This window comes from Argopecten irradians, chromosome 11 (assembly GCF_041381155.1).
Source record: "Argopecten irradians isolate NY chromosome 11, Ai_NY, whole genome shotgun sequence".
NCBI classification, from domain to species: Eukaryota; Metazoa; Mollusca; class Bivalvia; order Pectinida; family Pectinidae; genus Argopecten; species Argopecten irradians.
Window position 1 is genome coordinate 39,405,960 of NC_091144.1, and position 21,098 is coordinate 39,427,057.

The 21,098-nt window shown below is 33.8% G+C and overlaps 1 protein-coding gene across 1 annotated transcript in view; it reads right to left on the bottom strand.

The window, feature by feature from the left end:
* The window catches only part of LOC138335533 (dynein axonemal assembly factor 9-like), a 76,919-nt gene extending 61,473 nt beyond the window's left edge, over positions 1–15,446 (bottom strand). The window contains exons 1-13 of the mRNA XM_069284667.1: positions 15,326–15,446; positions 13,388–13,473; positions 12,839–12,929; positions 12,177–12,205; positions 10,300–10,424; positions 9,433–9,529; positions 8,769–8,847; positions 8,223–8,250; positions 7,802–7,879; positions 5,558–5,616; positions 3,344–3,386; positions 847–905; positions 489–624 (exon numbers count right to left, since the gene is read on the bottom strand). Of these exons, the coding sequence (XP_069140768.1) occupies positions 489–624; positions 847–905; positions 3,344–3,386; positions 5,558–5,616; positions 7,802–7,879; positions 8,223–8,250; positions 8,769–8,847; positions 9,433–9,529; positions 10,300–10,424; positions 12,177–12,205; positions 12,839–12,929; positions 13,388–13,473; positions 15,326–15,399 (984 nt within the window). The 5' untranslated portion in view covers positions 15,400–15,446. The remainder of the gene's footprint in view (positions 1–488; positions 625–846; positions 906–3,343; positions 3,387–5,557; positions 5,617–7,801; positions 7,880–8,222; positions 8,251–8,768; positions 8,848–9,432; positions 9,530–10,299; positions 10,425–12,176; positions 12,206–12,838; positions 12,930–13,387; positions 13,474–15,325) is intronic.
* Between the last annotated feature and the right edge of the window lie 5,652 nt (positions 15,447–21,098).

The following is a 21,098-nucleotide window of genomic DNA, read 5'->3' on the forward strand; positions in this document are numbered from 1 at the left end:
CCAGCCAAAGGAAAGAATTTACCTGGTTAGCAGAAGGCTTGATGAGCGCTGACCAGCAAAATGTTTTTACAAGGGCTGACATATTGCTATCTACATTAAAGAACCATGCTTAATCATTTTACTCCCATACTTGAAGGAACAGGTTGAACTTTCAGTTGCTTCAAATTATTTAATTTCCATTACAACATGATCAAAGCCTATGAATGATCTTAATTATCATATATGTATATCAAAATATATGACTTCATTCATCAATAAGTTATACCATGGTTACACCATATGTTGTAATCATACAATTTTTTCAGCATTTGTGACCTTTTTAACACCTGCTAGAGTTATCTTTTCCTTGTCAATCATAGTATAATCACTTTGAAATACATGTACGGGAAAAATTATCTAAATTTTCTTCTCCTTCCAAAGAAACACTGGAAAGTTCTTAACATCAACCTAGCATGACGTTTATTTATCCTTGACAAAAATTATCTTACCATGAACTTAGCTGGACCATTCCCAGTCCCAGTTAAATGGATTTTGTTTTTTTCAGTCTTGCCTCCGTCCTCTAAACTATCCAATACAGATTTCCTTGTGTTAGTTCCGAACAGAACATAAGGGACCTCCTTGAGTCTGTAACACAAAGAAAAATAAAGTCATATCTCCTTGACTTGAGTCATATCTTGTTAACTTGAGCCAAAATTCGTTAATTTGAGTCAAACTTCATTGACGCGTGTCAAATCTCATTAACTCTAGTCAAACTTTCTTAATTTGAGTCAAATCTCATTAGTATGAACTTTTCACTATGTATATTTAAACTCTAATACTTATAGGTAATTAAGGGTGAACTCTTACCTTTTGTCAGCAAAACCATGACTACCAACTAATCCATGTAAATAGTAGCTCTTCAGGGGCTAAAACAAGGAAAAATAATAACTGTTACCATTTTGGATCCTCGAACATGATATGTATCAGTCAAATTAAGACCTTTTCTTTGCTTTTCTCTACTTTCCTATAGCCCTTTTTCTTCAAAATATTCTGAGACATTTTCTGACATAAATTTAAAACTTAATTGACATGAGGTGGATCAGAGAGTCATCATTATGTAAAAGTTCAGTACCCCTTCCCTCCAAGATGTTTCAAACCAGGCCAGTACTAATACAGTTACTGCCAAGCCAGTCTAAAAGACCAACTCCAAAGAACAAAATGGCTGTTATATCTAACTGGTCTTTATAAACAATATTATGTTAAATTGCTTTTAGATTCTAAGTGGTCATATTAAGCAGGTGGTCCTTATAAAGAGGTAGTCACCAACGCAGATATTACTGAAGTAGCCATATAAATGAAATACATGATTTATTTCCCTTCTTTGGCCCTGTCCCTCCTGCTCTGTTCCTTTTTTTTTTTTTTTTTATTTGGTTCAAATCCATGTAGTTGAAGTAATTTAAATGAAAAGCACAAATTTCCACTATTTGGCCCCTCCTGTTCTGACCCAGATAGGGGATCTGAGGCAATATTTATATGTTCTGTTTTCAATCTCAAGAATGCTCTGGGCAAATGGTTTACCATATTTGACACAATAAGCACCAAGGGCACTAAAAATTGAAAAAAAGGAATGAAGGAGCACTTAATGGGACCAAAATTGGACTTAACTTTCACACAATTATCACATAAAGTAAGTATTAATCAATTCGAAAATCAAATCAAATAAAGAAACCGAATCAGTTTTCATAGTTTTAGTGTGCCTTTAATTCAAGTAAAGTTGAGGCCACAAAAAGGGGAACACCTAGCAATGGAAGCACTTATTGGATCGAATACGGTACATAATTAAAACCCATTAATGACTTAATGACTGGTACAGCAAAGAGCCAAGTGTTGACAGACGACAGACCAAAGATGAAAGGTTATTTTAATAATCATTCTGATGATATGGGCTAAAATCAGAGCAGAGTCTATTATCCTTAACACTTTTACCCCTTAAATTTCATAATGGATTACTCTAGTCTTTGATTTAGAAGAGTCTAAATGTGTCTTCAGGGGTGAATGAATTCAGAAATTCAAAATATAATTGTATACATATCCTGGTACTGTTCTCAGATGTAATCCATAGGGAGTTTATCATTATGGTGAAATTGCTACATGTTGCAAAATCATAAAAATATACAATCAATATTCTCATTTCCCCTGAGAATTATATCGCGTTTACATTGATCTATTCAGAGCAAAGATTATTAACAATATTATAGAGACCTAAAGGCAAAACTAATGTAAAACAAAGGAACATATAATTTTATTTATTCATTTTGAAGTTTCCAGATCAATATAACAAAACCTTCCTTAACTGATATGATTTCTAGAATTCTTCCATATTTCTATTACTGTGCATGAATGCATGATTGACTCCAGTGACCATGAATTAATGTCAAGGTCATAAATTAAAGTCAAGGTCATGAATTAAAGTCAAGGTCATGAATTCAAGTCCAGGTCATTCAATTAAACAAATTTGGTAGTTATTCATACCAGCAAGCTATATATATCCACTATTAAGTCACTACAATGCCTCTAAGTTAATACGAAGTACTCATTTGAAGATTTTAGTATATTTGGTCCCGTGACAATAAATAAAGGATAAGATAATCTTTAACTACAGTAAAACCTGCCTTAGTGATCATCTCTGTATAAAGACCGTCTGCTTATTAAGACCAATTTTCTAGGACGTGTCCAAAATGACCAATTTAAACACAATTCAACTTGTGCATAAAGACCACATGGCTAAAAAGACCATTTTTTCTTTTATCCCTTGGGGGCCATTATATCTGTAGCCTGTCACCGCAGCATACTACAATATCAGGACTCAAAATAGAGCATTTAGTTATAAGAGAAGAAGTTGTTGAACAAAATTAGCCTGTGACCTTGAACAAACTTGATATTTCTACTATGCTACAAAACTCCATATCAGGTTCCCAGGTTTGTTGGTGGAGGAAAGCCAGAGTACCTAGAGAAAAACCATCGACCAATGGTCAGTATCTGGCAACTTCCCCTTAAGAAGGGCTTGTGATAATAAGTCGAGGCATCCTATCACTCAGCTAGACTTCATGGTTAAGGAGAAGAAGCTTTATGATATGGCTGGAACCATCTAGACAAAGGTCGACATAGCTCAAATAAGACTTCATTTTATGTGACTTAACACATGGAAATGTCTGTTAGATATCCAAGCCCCACCTGCATTTGAAAACCCGTATTAAATTAATGGATTAATGTTAAGAACAGGGAATTGAAGCAGTTTGCACAATTTCTAACCATTCCTTAAACACTTGGTATTTCAGTTAATCTTTTTATATTATATAATTACCTCTGAGATTTTTTCTTCTGTAACCACTTTTGAATCTTTGGCTCTAAAATGATGAAGAAAATAAAAGGAAATATAATTAAATCAAATTATTTTCACATATCTATTATATATCAGCATTTTTAACATTTATGAAATGAAATTTCTAAAGATACAGAATAATAAAAATATTCTGAATAACACATGTTCCCTGAGGTCTCATTCCTAATACTGTACACACTACAAAGATGCAACAACTTATCAAATCTTAGCAGCAAAATCCTGGATCTGACAATCCTAAAATTCAAATTTGTCCAAAATACAACAGGAATTTATTAGCCGTTTATTTTCGCAGATCAAAATTTTCACGATTTGATCTTAAGACCAGAAAATCAAATCTTATCAATTTTAAATTATTGCAATCTAATTGGATATATATGATTCAACCATATATCAATATTTAGCCAATCAAATGTTTGCGATCATGGCGATGTTCTGTGAAACTGTGAAAATATTCTCCCTGCGAAAATAACTGACTATACACTTTTTGATCTAAAAACGAGAAAAATCAAATTGAAGCGATTTTAAATTTCATGATCTGGCTTTATATATAAATAATCTCAATATTTTGCGGGTCAAATTTTCGAGATCCTAGCAATGTTCGGCAAAATCACAAAAATGTCATCCCCACGAAAATAAAAGGCTATATATGGTATTTGAAAAATTCTTCATGCAAGTCAATCAATATACATGTGTAGATGCAAAGAATTTAAAAAAAAAACATAGTATGACAAAATGAATTTTTTCCTCAAGCTCATCTGAATTTTTTTTTTTTTTCTTAGATAAATACACTGAAAACCAATAAACGAACAAGTTAATTTGACAAATTTAAGTCTTTCGACATATTTCACTTGCCTAGACGGCATATACCAAGTATACAGTATTGGAGCATGGAGAGAATGCTTTTACAAGCTTTCTTGAGGAAAATGGGGTCAAAGTTTAACTATAGGTCACAGTGATCTAGTTTTAGCATGTTACACACTTCTGTTGTAGCTAGGTAGACCTTCATACCAGGTATGGTGTTCAAATGCCTTATAGTATAGGAGATATATAGAGCCAAGACAAGCTTTCTCTTCAAATAAGGTCAAAGGTCAAAATGTAGCTCAAAGTGATTTTTATTGGCACATACTGGGTAAGATACAGTCTCAACGGGATTGACCCACATACTGCAGACAAGCTTTTCTTAAAATGCTATCAATAGTTAAAATGTAGGACAAAGTGATTTCTATTGACCAAACTGGGTAAGATATGTAGTCTCAACGACATTGACCCACATACCATGTAAAACTCACGCCATGTAGTATAAGAGATAGAGCCAAGACAAGCTAAAAGGTAAAATATAGGTCACAGTGACCTGGTTTTCATGTGCGATACACAGACTCACCTAGATGGACCAACATACCAAGTATACTAAGCATACCATTGGTCAATATATCAGCTAGCACAGGAGAGGACAGAAGGACAGAAGGACAGAGGGACGGATACAATGTAAACCTATAGCACCCTTTGGTCCCTGGTTGACAACTAATACGACAATTATTAATCAAATATAGTAACAATTAATGACCTTCATTGACCTCTCATAATTTTTACTTTGTTTCTTGGAATTTTAACTGTGCAGCATCGAAGGAAATACAGGAAGAAGTGATTTTCTATAAATAGCTACATGTAGTAACATCGACCTTGAACTGGATGACCTGGCAAGTCAGCTAGCGGTAAATTGAAGCTATCAAAGAGTATTGTATGTATAATACATGTATTGCATGCCCAATGATTCACAAGTGTGTTTATGTTGAAGCTCAATTAAATCTATCCATCAGTCAATTTAATCCTTTCTGTTTTCATCTAGAAACCAAAACTTGAAAAATGTATATTTCAATAATAGTGACCTTGACCTTCAAGTTGACTTAATCATCAACTTCAAATTCAATTTGTTTCCTTTTTTACCTCCGTCTTTCTTGCAATATATTACTTAAATTATGTTTATGATTCATGTCAAATGACAATAACATGCATCTTGGAAATCTGGAAATTAAGCTAAATAACACAATTAATGCACCAGTTGTCTGCCTGGGTCTCCTAAATCACTACAGCAGGCAATGCTCTATAAATCATAAACATTCACTATAATAGGAGCTAGAAAACTTGAATAGGACAAAGGGAGGTAACTCTACTTACAAATCTACTGTCACTGTACTGATCATATTGGTCCATTGTCTCTCCAATAGCGGCAATTGCTGAAACAAGAGATAATTAAACACACAATGACAAAAGATACAATTAATGTTCAGATTTCGAGATTATTATCAACTGATGTATACTGGCAAGGGACCAGTTCTCGCCGAGTACCAATTCCTGCCATGGCATATATACTTTTATGATCACAGACAAATTTTGAGACAATTTTTTGTGGAAATCAGCATGGTACGGTCTTCTATCAGAAAAAGGCTTTATTGACTAGATTTGCATGAAAATCATACTGATACAGATGTGACGGCGAGAATTGGTACATGACAAGAACTGGTCCCCTGCCAGTAGTTTTTAATTTTGCAGGTGTAAATTAATAAATAAATTTCTCTATTTAGACAACTCATGCATTGAGCTTATTCGCTACAGGGTTTTATTTTAGCAAATCAGTAGATATAAAAAATCATTGGGAAACATTTCATTAATAAACTGTATTAAATAAACAATTTTGTTAATGCTCCTTTTATTTCCTTTCAATCACAGATACAGGTGCATCTTTAAAACTGCAATCTGTAACCTATAGCTTTAGAAGTTTCCTTCACGAAACCGAGAATGTGTTGTATGGCATTATTCAATGTTCAGTGCCATTATTTTCAAAAGTTCAAAAGTTATGGCTCAAACTACAAATTTCTGTAAAATTATTCTTATTTGACCTTTGACTTTCAGGGCTTTTTTCAACATGATTTGGGGCCGAAAATCAGCCCCATTCCCCATGGCAAAACCTCTAAATTTTTCCCAATTCAAGCCTTAAATTTCCCAAAATCAAAATTTCATGACAACTGTCCAAAATTATTGCATGATGATGAACTTAGTTGGTTAAGACTTTAAATTTTTGTGAATTTGCTTCAGAAAAGTACATAAACTACATGGGAAATAAAAAATCTTATTTGTTCTGCTTTATTTCATATTTTATAATTTTTCCCAAATCCTGGTTTTGTCGCACATTTTCCCAAATTCAAAGCCACAGGCCCCATTCCCAAAGTAGTGAAAAAAAGCCCTGACTTTGAGTTAAAGGTTAGTGACATCATCTTCAACATTTCAGATAAAAAGGGGGAATTCAAAAGGCATTTGACGGCAACAATCGCAACATTCAGATAATCTAATTACAGTGGAACCTCCCAAAACCGAACCTTCTCAAAACCGATCACCTCTAGAAACCGAACATGGATGTCATGTACGGAATGGATTCCTCTTTATTAATAGTATATAAAAACTTCCCAAAACCGATCCCTCCCAATTCCGAATACCGGACCGATTTTAAGATCGGAATAGTCAAATGTAACTAAAATACACTTCTGAAAACAGGCCTTACCTGAGCGACACCGATAGATTGCATTGAGGTCTGATCAACCGACCGTGTGAAATACACACATACCTGTACCATAGTTGTCGCATGCCATGTCCTGGGGCATGTATACAGGTGTAAAAGCTATAGGTATATGTACACGGTAATTATACCCGAGATGGTGGTGTAATTATTTAATCATGCCTATTGTTTAGATATCTAACGAAGGTCTACCATGTGCACGCGGTTTGTTTACTGTAGGAAAACAAGCAGAGCTAGTAATAAAGAGAAAGTTTCGTATTCAAATTACACGGTTTTTTTTATTTACATTTGTAGTTGTCGGATAACGTAAATTATCTGTATGAAGAAGCCGAAGCCATGTATTGTTTTAGAAAATGACTATGTCATATAATGACGGCATCGACTGATTATCGTGTAATTAGACCATATAATTTGATTCTTGACGTAACCGGAAGCGATCGGTCGTATGTACCTAGGTTGCAGACGAGAACATCCCCAAGAACATTCACGCAACTAACTAAACTACATTTATAAGCGGTAGCAAAGTCAAGTTTGCTGTAATCCATTCCTTTTAAACGTATGATTTTCTCTTTTGTGATAACATTCACATTAACAATCAATATCGGTCGGTTTTAACGAACACTACGCATACATGCAGTGCACTAATGTAAAAAACGACTTCCGATCGATTAAATCCGGATCGTGATGATCGGTATTCGGTTCACTTCTCCAAACCGAACCCTCTCTAAACCGGCCGAAATTATATGCACCGACCATGATCGGTTTCGGGAGGTTCCACTGTAACAGCTATTAACATGGAAAGGTCGTTTGAAGGTCACAGGTTAAAGGGCAATTAAAGGTAGACTTACTTCAGTTATAATGTTTTCCAATGAGACTGGGTCTATTTGTCTGTACAGCACGTGTAGGTCTTCACTTATGTCCATTACCTAAATAAAAACACAAAAAATAATCTTATAATTCTTGCAGGAAATCAATTTATTGGAGAGATCAAAATATAACATATATCTAGAAAGCTAGCTTTCTTACCAATCTATATCATTTTTTCTATAACAATTTAATCTCAATTAAGGCCATGCAATGTATCCTTATAGTAATGTAATGTAAATTTAAAATTATGTTTCACTCTTTGAGTATTTTTTTAAAAATCATTCACCCCTGAAATTTCATAATGGACTAGTCTATTCTTTGTTTCAGAAGAGCCTAAATGGCTTCAGGGGTGAACAAGTTAAAGCCTTATCAAGCCAGGTAAATAAGTGTCTGTATACTTACATCATGTGAAAGTGTGAAGAATCCTCTCCTAAAAAATATAAAATATGTTTTTGTATGAATACAAAACAATATTTGTTATTTTCTATTTGCCATTAAAACAATAAAAAAATATATATAATTCAAAATGTTGATGGGCCTTTGGTTTTATGGACGGTTTCTCCAAAATTTTAAGAATTTTGAGATTTTGGGAATTAAAGTCACCAATGTAAATTGTTCACTTATTTCACTGGTGACCCCAAATTATAATTATTTGAAGGAAGGTTACATTGCTGTTCATTCATTTGAAATAACTTTGTAGCCCTTCATCCTATCATGCCATAGGTTCAATACCAGCCTCCATTTCATAGAAGTCATTTGTTAAAAGCAAAAGTTGATAGTAGACAGTTAGATATATAGAGGGTCAGAGGATAGACAGACAGATGCCATACCCTCAAGTGCACAAGCTTCAAAAGAATCTCATGTTATGGTTTGTATTCCAAAATCCCCAATCCCCTTCCCTCCTTAAATAGGAATATGCCAATTATAATATCTGTAAAAATATCTTACCCTCCAAAATCCTCAAGAGCGTAAGCCTGAACAATCGGCCATTTCTCTACTAACATCTTGTCAAACTTCTGCTTGTGGCCTTAAATAAAGTACAAAAATTCAGATCATAGAGCAGCCAATCAGTTTTAAAATTTCAATGACAATTAGTTTTGATTGCTTAAAAGATATTTTAGAAAATCATTATTAAATACAGTTATGATATGAAAGTTATCTTTGATATATATTACACAGGGAAGTACTTGTAAGACATCTTTGTGTGTGTTCAGTTTAATAAATTTATTTCGGACTAATGTGCTAATTGCATACCATGAAATGTTCGCGAGTACTTTCTTACGTTAGTGGGTATTGGAAATTGTGATTGTGATTGTGGTTAATAGAACAGTGATTCCAATAATAAACCAAGTTGTTTAGAAATTCTTAGTTCAACACAAACTATGAAAACAAACGAAGCATCTGCACAATAAACATTTCCTATCATAGAGTATTTCACTGAACTGGTTAAGAAGTTTAAATCACTTGATGAAAACTAGCAAGATTTCGCACGGTCTAAAAACAGATTCACTATCTGTCATCCATCCGTTCCTAACATGGAGATTTATAAAAAAAAAATGCTTTTAAAGATTTAATGAATATAATCCACTCTGAATGATTCCATAACGCTTACCTGCAATACTGAACGGTACACCAACAATCTTACTGTCTGCTACCATTTCTATAAAGGACTCAATCTTAAAATTGCCAGACTCCTCTTCATCTTCATACTGTACAAAACAGAAAACAATACAGTTAAATGATATTGTTTTAGACATGGCATACACCCACATAACATTTTCCAAGAAGCTTTCATCTGTCTGCGTTTTAGAAAGTTACATTTTTACTTTGACCGTGTTCTAGGCTACAATTCTGAAGGCATTGAAAAATAGGATGGCAACAAAAGGAACAATAGGGCCTTAAATTTAAGTCACCTAAGTTATAAAATAGAAGAAAAAGAGTATTTTTTTATCATCATATATGCTACAAGCATAATATCAGAATCCTGGGCTTCGTTTAAGGAATTAAAAAATTGCAAAAAATATGTTACCCTATATTTGAAACCTGTGTCCAGGGCTTTTTCTCACTGATTTGGGAATGGGGCCTATGGCTTTGAATTTGGGAAAATGTGCGACAAAACCAGGATTTGGGAAAAATTATGAAATATGAAACAAAGCATAACGAATAAGATTTTTTTATTTCCAATGTATTTATAGTATGTACTTTTCTGAAGCTAATTCACAAATATTAAAAGTCTTAACCAACTAAGTTCATGTAATATTTTTGGATAGTTTTCAAGAAATTTTTATTTTGGGAAATTTAAGGCTTGAATTTAGAGGTTTTGCCATGGGGAATGGGGCCGATTTTTGGCCCCAAATTATGTTGAAAAAAGGCGTGGTGTTGAATTAAGAATGCACCAAGTAAAGCACCATTTTGGTACACATAGCTCCATTATTCCATCATGTTGTTTATTTGACAAAGTTAAATGACCTATATTTACCTGTTTTTCAGTAACACAATGGAAGCGGACATTCCTCCAGTGACTAACGTATGGGAGAAGGTAGTGGTAGTTGATCGGGTTACAGTAGATGTCAACCTCATATCGCCGAATCACAAACACCACATCTGTAAAAGATACTCCAAATTAAGTCTACCCGGGTATTCCATCTTAGCATATTACAGAGTTAGCTCCCTTGCAGATAGGTATCGATTGTTACATCATTGTTTTGTGAGCGCAATTCAAGTCGTTTTCTCCGAAAAGTATGACGTTACGCTCGCAAACACACGACGTCACAATCAATACCTTCCCGCAAGGGCAGATAACTCTGTAATATCCAAATACATAATACTGACAATAAATGGGTATTATATGTTATCACGGTATATTAGTAGCATCAATTAACATGTCATCTGGAACATGCTAATTTATGGTGGCCCGACCGCCATTTTATCTGGCTAAAATCAGATAATTAAATAATTCTAAAGAAATTAATCATATTAAAGACTCAAACCTGTCCGTATTTCCGTAACTGAATTTCTTCATCTTGAAGCGTAACTTATGGCAAACATATTTTTAGGACTCTGTGTTGCTTAAGTGGAAATTGAAAAGAACTCATTTACCAATGGTCATCTAAGACAAGCCTTAAAGGCCCACTACCTTTCCGAAACGGATTTTAATTTTTAAAATGGGAATGTAAAACAAGATCGATAATTTTGTAAAACAAGATCGATAATTTTGTAGAGTCCATAAAATTATTAACTTACCGTTAATACTACATTAATCATCACCTTCTGAACGATTTGATTAAAATAAATAAAATGTTTATTTTCATAACGTGGGTCGTATTATGTTTCCCGCCGTCGTCCTAAATACCGCGCGGTAGTTGAATATCACTGTCCCAGACGGCAAAACAGCTAATTGACTCTCCACTGTTTTCATATATTACGCAGGAAATCTTGCATATGTTTGGTGTCGTAACCTCATTTTAGATCATCGGTATGCATTTTCTGATGTTATTGATGTTTTTTAAGAAACCTTTATATTTTGGTCATCTAAGATAAGCCTTAATGCCTAAATTGAATGCTCAGGACAGGAACAATGTATACTTTTTTAATTCATGAAAATATGCTTTCAAAACTTTCTGAGAAATAGTCGTAATATTAAAGTCAAAATCAAAAGATGCATGGTCACCAAATGACCTGACCGTATGTTTTTAAATTCATTCTAAAACAATTCTAAAAAAATATGTAAGGGCCAAGGGTACCTGATCTACTTTAATATGTAATTTGAGAAAGATATTGTCCTGAATGCAAGACCCTGTGTGATTTGCTTATATTTATGAATAAATTATTTTCTTCAAAAATTAAAGATGCTCCACCGCTGACAATTGGTATTTTTTCACTATCAAAACCAGGAGCAGACGATTTAGTATTTTTCTTCAGATACAAAAGTTACTCTCTTTACACCATTACCACCATTGAAAAGTTTGAGCTTCTAATTTTACTTCAAGATAAAAATACCAAAAATAATTAATTGCATCCCGAAAAAATTCTGTGGCACTATGTCCTATATGTAATGCAGTACTGATTGCGCATGCACAGAAAGCAAAATGAATTATTTTGAATTACTTTTTGTGTTAATTAGACATATGTACACACGATTAAACACCAATTATTGCTCAAATGATGGATATCATTTATGCCCTGTCGGTGGTGGAGCATCTTTAAACAATTAAAAAAAAAATTGAAAAATATAAATTGTCCTGCTTCCCTTAGATCATAGGGGTCGTAAGAATTGATGACCGTGACTGGTGATTTGTAGAGCATACCTTCTGATAATTAATATACTTACAATTTATCTACATTACTTATACTTACCATCTATCACTTCTTCTTCAAAACCAGATCTGAAAATCAACAACAGTCCCGTCAAAAATATTTTGCTTTTTTTTATCTCCTTTAAAAGATATGTACAGATGAATCATTCAATCTCAAAGCTAGAAGGATCATGATAAATATTCAATTACCCGGTATCTAAATACAAATGAATTCCACTTTGAAACTGAATATGTTCGGGGAATAACCAATTCACCTGATTTTTCAGGTTTGTCCATGGTTTAAAAAAAAAAAAAAAAAAAAGCATAACACATTTGGACTTTTGTCTATCATGAAATAATTTCACTAAAACGACAAATATTTTGGCTACAGTATTGTGTGTTTTAATATCATAACTCCAATTAGTGTTAATTAATTACTCATTATTAATTATATAATAAGGTTTACTTGTCAGCTTGTTACCAAATCTGGGGCTGCAGTGGCTGAGTGGTTAACATGTCCTAACATATTACCACAAGCTCTCCACCTCTCGCTTGCTAGTTTGAATCCCATTTGGGACAGTTGCCAGTGGGTTTTTCCGGGAACTCCGGCTTTCCTCCACTATATAAACCTATATATGCACATCCCTTAATGGCCCTAGCTATTAAATGTTAATAGACTATCAAACCAAATGTTACCAAATCTCTCGCTACTTTATCACTTACTTTTCCAGCTCAGCCTTTCTGGTCTCAAAGAATCCAAACAGGAGGTAGTTAAAAAGCTCAATACTTCCACCATTGTATCTGCTGTCAATTCCTAAAAGTAAAAATCAAAAATGCAATTCATGGACAGTATTACAGCTATAGAATCCTCCTGTACATACAATTGTAGTTTCTGCAATCATGCAGCAATTTTGCTGTTATAGATTTCATATGCAAATTGCACTCTGAGGCATGGAAAAGACAACTGTATGTGTTAACTTAGACAATTATGCAATGACATTAATAGATATGCCAAACATTGTCAATAATGACATCAATTATGACACATTACAGTAAGAACGTTCCTGTGATTACAATGGCACAATAATAATGGTGGTTTTTTTTTTAAAATAAAAATTTGATCTAAACGAAAAGATGAAAGAAAAATAATCAAACATAGGTATGTCAATCGGACAGGGTTATATCTCAACCCTCATGTAAAATTTTGGCTGGTCAACTATAAGGTTCTTTTATGCCATACATGATACAAATGTTCTTTTCTTGTATGTTTACCTGCTATACACAGAATAGTGTCAGGTTTGTCGGTACTCTCATCTGGTCCTCGCAGTAGGCTCTGGACATTTCTAAGTCTTGTACCACTGAAATTAAAACATACATAAAAATAACTGCAGCAGGGGATGTTATTATAATTTATAAGATATAGACAAAGTATATCACATTATATGTTAACCTTTTCCGTACTTTTGTCGACTTCAGTTAATAGGACTCTACCCTCCCTTTTCCCCATTGTAGACTATAGTCAACACTTGATATTGACATTCTTTCTTCACAGTAAATTTCCAATTATATTCAAATTTTCGATGGCATTTGACAAATATTAAAAGCATTTTAAGTCCAAAACAAACTTTCTGGATGCTCAAATAATATTTATTTCCACTATGTGTCAGAAAAACAAAATAAATCAAAAAGATATTATCAGCATAAACAAAATATGGCGCCTCAGTTTGTTGCACCTTCACTCTATATATATATTGCGATATCAAATTTATCAAATGACAAATATTGAAATAATTGCACTAACCTTAGCATGTTTGAATTAAATAAATTAACACACAAGAATTTGACATTTTGTCTGGCAATTTCTCAATTGTTTGTTTGTTTGATTTAACAACGTCCTATTAACAGCCAGGGTCATATAAGGACAGCCTCCCATGTATGCGGGGAGTAGCATGCGTGTAGTGCAAGGTGCTTGTTTTGGGAGACTGCGGTATGTTCATGTTATGTCTTCTTGTATAGTGGAACTGTTGCCCTTTTTATAGTGCTATATCACTGAAGTATGCTGCCGAAGACACCAAGCATCACACCTGGTCACATAAACTCAGACAACAGGCGAACCAGTCGTCCTACTCCTTGTATGCTGAGTGCTTAGCAGGAGAATTGAATTGAACTGGGCAGGCGAAAAGATAGGAAATGGAGTAGGAAGAGCAAAGTATGTAGAGAAAGCATAGAGTGAAGAGTCGTCTGCTATACCTATATGTCTATTAGTTTGGAAGACAACTCCTAGATCCTAATAGGTCCTATCATGGCATTGTCTAGCTGTAACTAGCCCTAGGCTACCCATCAAGAGCAGAGGGAAAGGAATTAAGGAACCTAGCCTATCAATTTAGCAGGAGCAGAAACTACCACTTTTATAAACTTTGGTGTGTCTCGGCCACCGGACAGAACCCAAAGCCTACCTCACAGGAGCGAGCACTCAACAGAAGGTCAAAAGTGAGGCGGTGTCAAGGGAGACATTAGGAAGAATAAAGTAAGTTAGGAAGAAGAGAAAAGATAAGATCCCAAATTTAGTTGCCTTTTACGATCATGCAATAGGGGCAGCAGGTGTAATTCTAATGCCCTTACCTGCAGGGCAGGCCATTTCTCAAAAAATTCCGGGGATGAGACTATATTATAATAACTACCTCCAAGACGGAATCAACTATGAAAGATCGAAGCATGATCAGTAGTCAGCGACAGAGACCATATATCATGTTACAGCTTTGAATAAGTTTGTACACTAGTACCACCCAGATTATTAGTGTAACAGGCGAGAGTAGTGCTGCCAGTCGGGCTTGTATCTGCGACCCAGGACTTTGCCTCTTTACCGACTGACGTTTAAGGAAATTCCTGCTAGCGCTAAGCTAGGAGGCAAGCATATTACTTTTCCATTTAAAACGTGCCACACTACCCCGCTTACTTGTGTTCCCCATCAAACAAAAACCAACCTATGTAGTCTGGTTCAACACCAGACTTTGACTTTACAAACAGATAGATGTCTGGTGTAGGGCCAGAGCACACTACTATATCAAAATTGGAATTTGCTTTCAGCTGCTATTTAAAAAAAAAAGTTTAAAATCTGCTACAAACATGACTACTGTAAAGAATGCGACATTACTTTATTTTACTAGATTAAAATTTGTTATTGTTTAATGACAAGTTTTCAGTACAAACCTAACAAAAGGTGAAAACGTCTCAATCTTGATGTTTCTTCTGGCAGAAGAAGGTCGCTTCGAAGTTCTTGACATCTTAGCGTCCTTAGTGAGACAAAACGGTCGCCATTAATTTTTTGACGCTTAAAACATTGAAAATAAAATCGACAAAGGCATAGTTATGGATAATTGGATATACACTTCTAAAACATAAGATGTTCTTCAACTAAATATATCAATTTGAACAATAATTTATCATTAATACTTAACGTCAAATGAATTCATAAATTCTATTTTTCATTATTTTTTTTCATTTGCATTGATGTAAGCATATTTAAAATGTTACTAGTGCGCATGTCAACCAAAAGTAGCAGGTATCAGAGTACCGTATAGATTTGTATAAAATTCAGAAAAATAAGGCGCATACTATAAGTATGTTTTAATTATTTCTATACAAAAAAAAAGCATTCTTATCTATTTATCTTTTATTTTGTTTTTAAGCTTGTGAAAATCATGGTACAGAAAAATCAACTTAAAAAATGCTGAAAGATTGAGAAAACAAAATTTAACACAAAATTTCGCCCCTAAAATTACATTCTTTCTTGAATATGCTGATAATATTGATTGATTGACGCTATAGTACGTCAATCAAACAATTCCAATGTCAGGGACAATTTTTGAAGCAATTATTTTACCACATAGCCACAATTCAAAGCAAGATATGACATAAAACAAGGACTATATGAGAATCCTTGCATCAATTCCAGTGTTGGCAACATGCTGGATCAATTTGCAATGGCGAAGCCTGGCGGACCGACGCTGCGATTCTCGTCTGACAATCATGTTTAAAATAGTTCATAAACAGACAGTCATCCGCACATCAGACCTAAAACCACTCAATCGACTGTCCAGATACTCCCACTCTCTTTCCAAACTCTCTCCTGTAAAACCTCCACACGTAAAGAATCTTTTTTTTCCACGCACCATATCCAACTGGAATTCTCTCCCTCCCGAATTAGCAACAAGTGCTACGTACCCTCTCCTCTTCAAGACTGGACTATCAAAATACAAAAATAATTAATCTTTCACACACAAGCTTTGCCACACCCAACTTGCAAAATCTTCATTCTGTTGAAGTAGGCAAGAACACGGTAAAACTAGAACTCATTTATTTGCATTTTACATCCACAAACAAGGATCGATAGCAAATTACAAAGATAACATTACATGTATAACACAATAATAATAAAACAAGAACATCTTATGCATTCAGCAAGACCGCCTTCCTCAGTTCAAACGACTTTTTAATGAAGAGACCCAAATCCTGCAGAAGTTGTGGTTCATTAGATGACAATAACTTTATTAAATCTTCATAATATGTGAACATAGAATTAATTTTGTATTTAGATAAGAAAGTTTTTCTTTCAGTAGAATTTACTGAACACTTGAGGATGAAGTAAGCTAGCTTCATCCTCTACAATATTGCAAAATTTGCATAACCGGTGCTGGCGAGGTATCTTTTTTGTCCCGCCAACTTCAATTTCTAGGTTGTGATTGCTGATCTGAAGTTTTGCCAACAATTTTCGATATTCAAATTTTTTCAAAGAAAGATAACACAATGCTTGAGTATTAATGAAACAGTCTAGTGTATACTGTCCTAATTCGGCCCTGGAACCAGCATTTACTGCATATTTTCCAACCCCAATTAAACAAGGATTTATAAGTGAGACTCACTTATAAGTCCTTTCCGTAAAGTACAAGTACGTGTGCAGACATGCAACAATCATTTACATTGTACGTGTAACTGGGGTTGAAAAGTCCGCCAAACCTACCGATTGGGGGAGGGGTGGTGGGGGAGAGAGAGAGAAAGGATACGAAGAATGAACACATTTTCCAATGCTGACAGAAAATTAGACAGTTCATACTTACCGATGTACGTTTCTCTTTCTCATCGTCAGCATCGAAAATAATATTGTTCACAATACACACCGTGTGAACCAACAAAGAGAGGGAAAAGACATTTGGATTGTGATTTTCAAAATCTATATGTATCAATAATGTATTTCTAGGTGTTCAGGCATATGAGTGCATCAATAGTTACAAATATCGAGATGTATGAAATTGTTTTTAAAACCCTACATAAATATATTCGTTGTTGAGCATAACAATGAACATAATTATTAAAGCAAAAAAAAAAAAAAAAGAAGTTGATGCATTTTCAATTTGATAACCGCATTGACAGTGCCGATAATCTAATAAATTTGATAAAAATAAGACACCGTTTAAAGTACTGCATTTGTACCTAAGTCTGGCATGTAAAATATTAACGATTAGATTTCCAATAAGATAGTAATTTTGAATTGAAGGTCTGGCAGTGTTTATTGATTTCTTGAACACTAAATACGAAAAACTTTGTCGGATCTGCAAGTCAAGTTGGTCCCATAGTTGAATAGTAGTCGAAAAAAGATAAGTTGGAAAGCTGTAACCGGAAATTAGACAAAGAATAGCTATTTGGAGATACCGGAAATTAGACAAAGAATAGCTATTTGGAGATAAATGGGTTATAATAGGAGTTTTCAGACACTAATGGAAGCAATCATTTGGTCACATAATCGGGGGTTAGTTTTCACTAATTTTATATAAAAAAAATGTTGTAATTTTCTCTTGGACCGACGATTTACAAGGGGTTCTAATCCACTTTCAGAATATATAATGATAATCTACTAGAGCATAATGATGGTAAACCTATTATTATTCTGGCAATTTCTGATTGAAGTTTTTCTAATTCATTTGCGTCACCATGCAAGAGAATTCAAATAATGGCAACATGTATGATTTGTTAATTTTAATTTAGTGTCTTCCTATCCAATATATATTTAAGCATTCTTTTTTTACATTTTAAGAACGCCATTTTTTTAAATATATTTTTACAAATTTGGTCAATATGGTGGCTCCATTTACAATTCGAGTCAATAGTAACTCCTAGATGCTAATGGTTTTCAACAAATTCAACGCTAACAACATTAAACTTTATAGTTCGATAATATGTTCGTGTTTAATAGAAGAAGAAGAGCTTCCGTTTTCAATGGATTAGATTTTATCAACCATTTATCAGCCTAATTTTTAATTGTATCTAAATTGTTATTAATTTTCGTTTCAATTTTTGATAATGAAGGTTCAGAACATAATAATGAAGTACCATCAGCAAATAGTTTCGATATACTTTCTAGATTGTCAGTATGCCATTTATGTGCAAAATAAATAATAATGGACCCAAAATTGACCCTTGCGGAACACCAGCATCTGTAGCTTTAACGGAAGATTTACTCTTGTTGTCTGAGATTGCTGATATAGTTTTTTAAAACAAATTTCGAAGTTTTCCAACAATACCATAATTTGCTAGTTTTACATACAGTGCCTTTGTGCCATACCCGATCGAACGCCTTTGAAATTCACACAATGTATGATAAATTTCACACAATGTATGATAAATTTCTATGATTTGATATACAGTAGAATGTCCGGTCTGAAAACCAGATAGATATTTATGTATTAACGATTTTTCAAGCAGATAATTATGCATATGTTTGACCCCTAATCGTTCGAATACTTTACGGGTTGTACTCAGTAAGGATACATGTCTATTATTAGCATATGAGTGTTTCTTTGGGTAGATACCAGTGTCCAAAGAAGATCTACATATAAGCGATAGAGGATTCAGGCTTTACAGAGAGCAATATTTTTTATCGTGTTGTGACTTTTTTTATAAGAGACAGTTTTCTTTCTTTTTTTTTTTTTTTTTTTTTTAAAGGATAAAGTAATTACAATATTGTAAGAGCGATTAGAGAGATTTAACTTGACGTGATTTTTGGCACATAATTTTCTGTCACACTGTTGCGTAATTTTGTCGTATCGCGCACGTCGCTCTTCGCTTGCTATTGTCGCACTGTCGCTATTAGCAAGACGCATTGTCCACCATTGTATGTTTCTATGGTACCCGTTATTGAAACATGTGATGTGTCAAAATCATAGACATTCAATTGATTCTGAAGCTGATATGTTATTGCCTTAAAAAAAATAACATTTTCGGAAAATAATGGCTCCAGGCACATATATCTACAGTCTCCACAGGGATATGAGAATTAGTTACAGTTTATATCATTATGGACCATTTTTAGACGTTTTAGGGGTCTAGATAAAAATTCGGTGAAAACCCTATTCTACATTGTACTATACACGTAAAGATGGAAAGTTCCCAGAGACAAAACTTCTACCCCACCTAGCTTTGCGGCTAAAATCACATTTCTAGCAAGTCTCCACAAAAACGATTACTACGGTTGGAAAGAGCAATATTTTTCCTTTCAAAATCATCCTACACGACTATACAAAGTGCCGTCACCAAGACGATAGCAGCCCCGTTTCAACAAAAATAACAATTTGATTTGCAACGTTGTATGAGCCGCTAATGGTAAGCCGTATCAAAGGCCTTCTAATATAAGCTTCTTATAATCCATATCATTTAAAATATTTTTACCTATTTAAAATTGTGATGAAAAGTATAACTTTTAACGATAAGCTAGTTTAACGTTTGGGGTCTACAAAACTGTTAAACCCATTTACATTAGATAAATAAATAATAACACAAAAAAAACCTGTTTCGGTTAAGGAATGTACAATGTTGCACATTTTAAAGGCGCACTAACTTTCCGACACAGAAATTAAAGATGCTCCATCGCTGACAAATGGCATTTTTTCACTATCAAAAACAGGAGCAGACGATTTAGTATTTTTCTTCAGTTACAAAAGTTACTTACTTTACACCATTACCACCATTGAAAAGTTTGAGCTTCTAATTTTACTTCAGGTTAAACATATGAAAAATAATTAATTGCATCCCGAAAAAAATCTGTGTCACTATATCCTATATGGAATGAAGTACTGATAGCGCGTACACCAAAGGCGAAATAATAATTATTTTATATTATTTTTGTGTTAATTAGACATATATATATACACGATTAAACACCCATTATTGTTCAAATGACGAATATCATTTATGCTCTCTTGGCGGTGGAGCATCTTTTAGTGTATAGATGAAGTTTCTTAAAAAATAACATCACAAAACGTATAGATCTACAGTCTAACCCAATTATATTGAATTCGGATATATTGATAGTATGAACAAATATACAACCCCCTTCCACATTCCTATATCATATATATACCAAATTTCCCTGATTCATAATATCTGACTGTTTACCGTCTGGCGCAGTGATAGTAAATTAAAGATGCTCCACCGCCGACAGAGCATAAATGGTACCCATCATTTGAACAATAATTGGTGTTTAAACGTGTATATATATGTCTAGTTAACTCAAAAAATAATATAAAATAATTGATTTTGCTTTCGGTGCATGCGCAATCAGTACTGCATTCCATATAGGACATAGTGTTACGATTTTTTTTCGGGATGCAATTAATTATATTTTCGATATTTTTTATTTTGAAGTAAAAGAAGAAGCTCATGCATTTCAATGGTGGTAATGGTGTAAAGTAAATAAGTTTCATAGCTGAAGAAAAATACTAAATCGTCTGGCCCTGTTTTTGAGAGAGAAAAATTATTATTTTTCAGCGGTGGAACATCTTTAGAAATTAGGAAGACGACATAATACAAGAAGATTTATTTAAAAGTCGGTTTCACATTAACATATAAAATTAGCTACCAGAGCTATTTTCCGACAAAACGGGAAATACAAGACGACCCGCGTTATGAAAATTTACAATATTTAATTTCT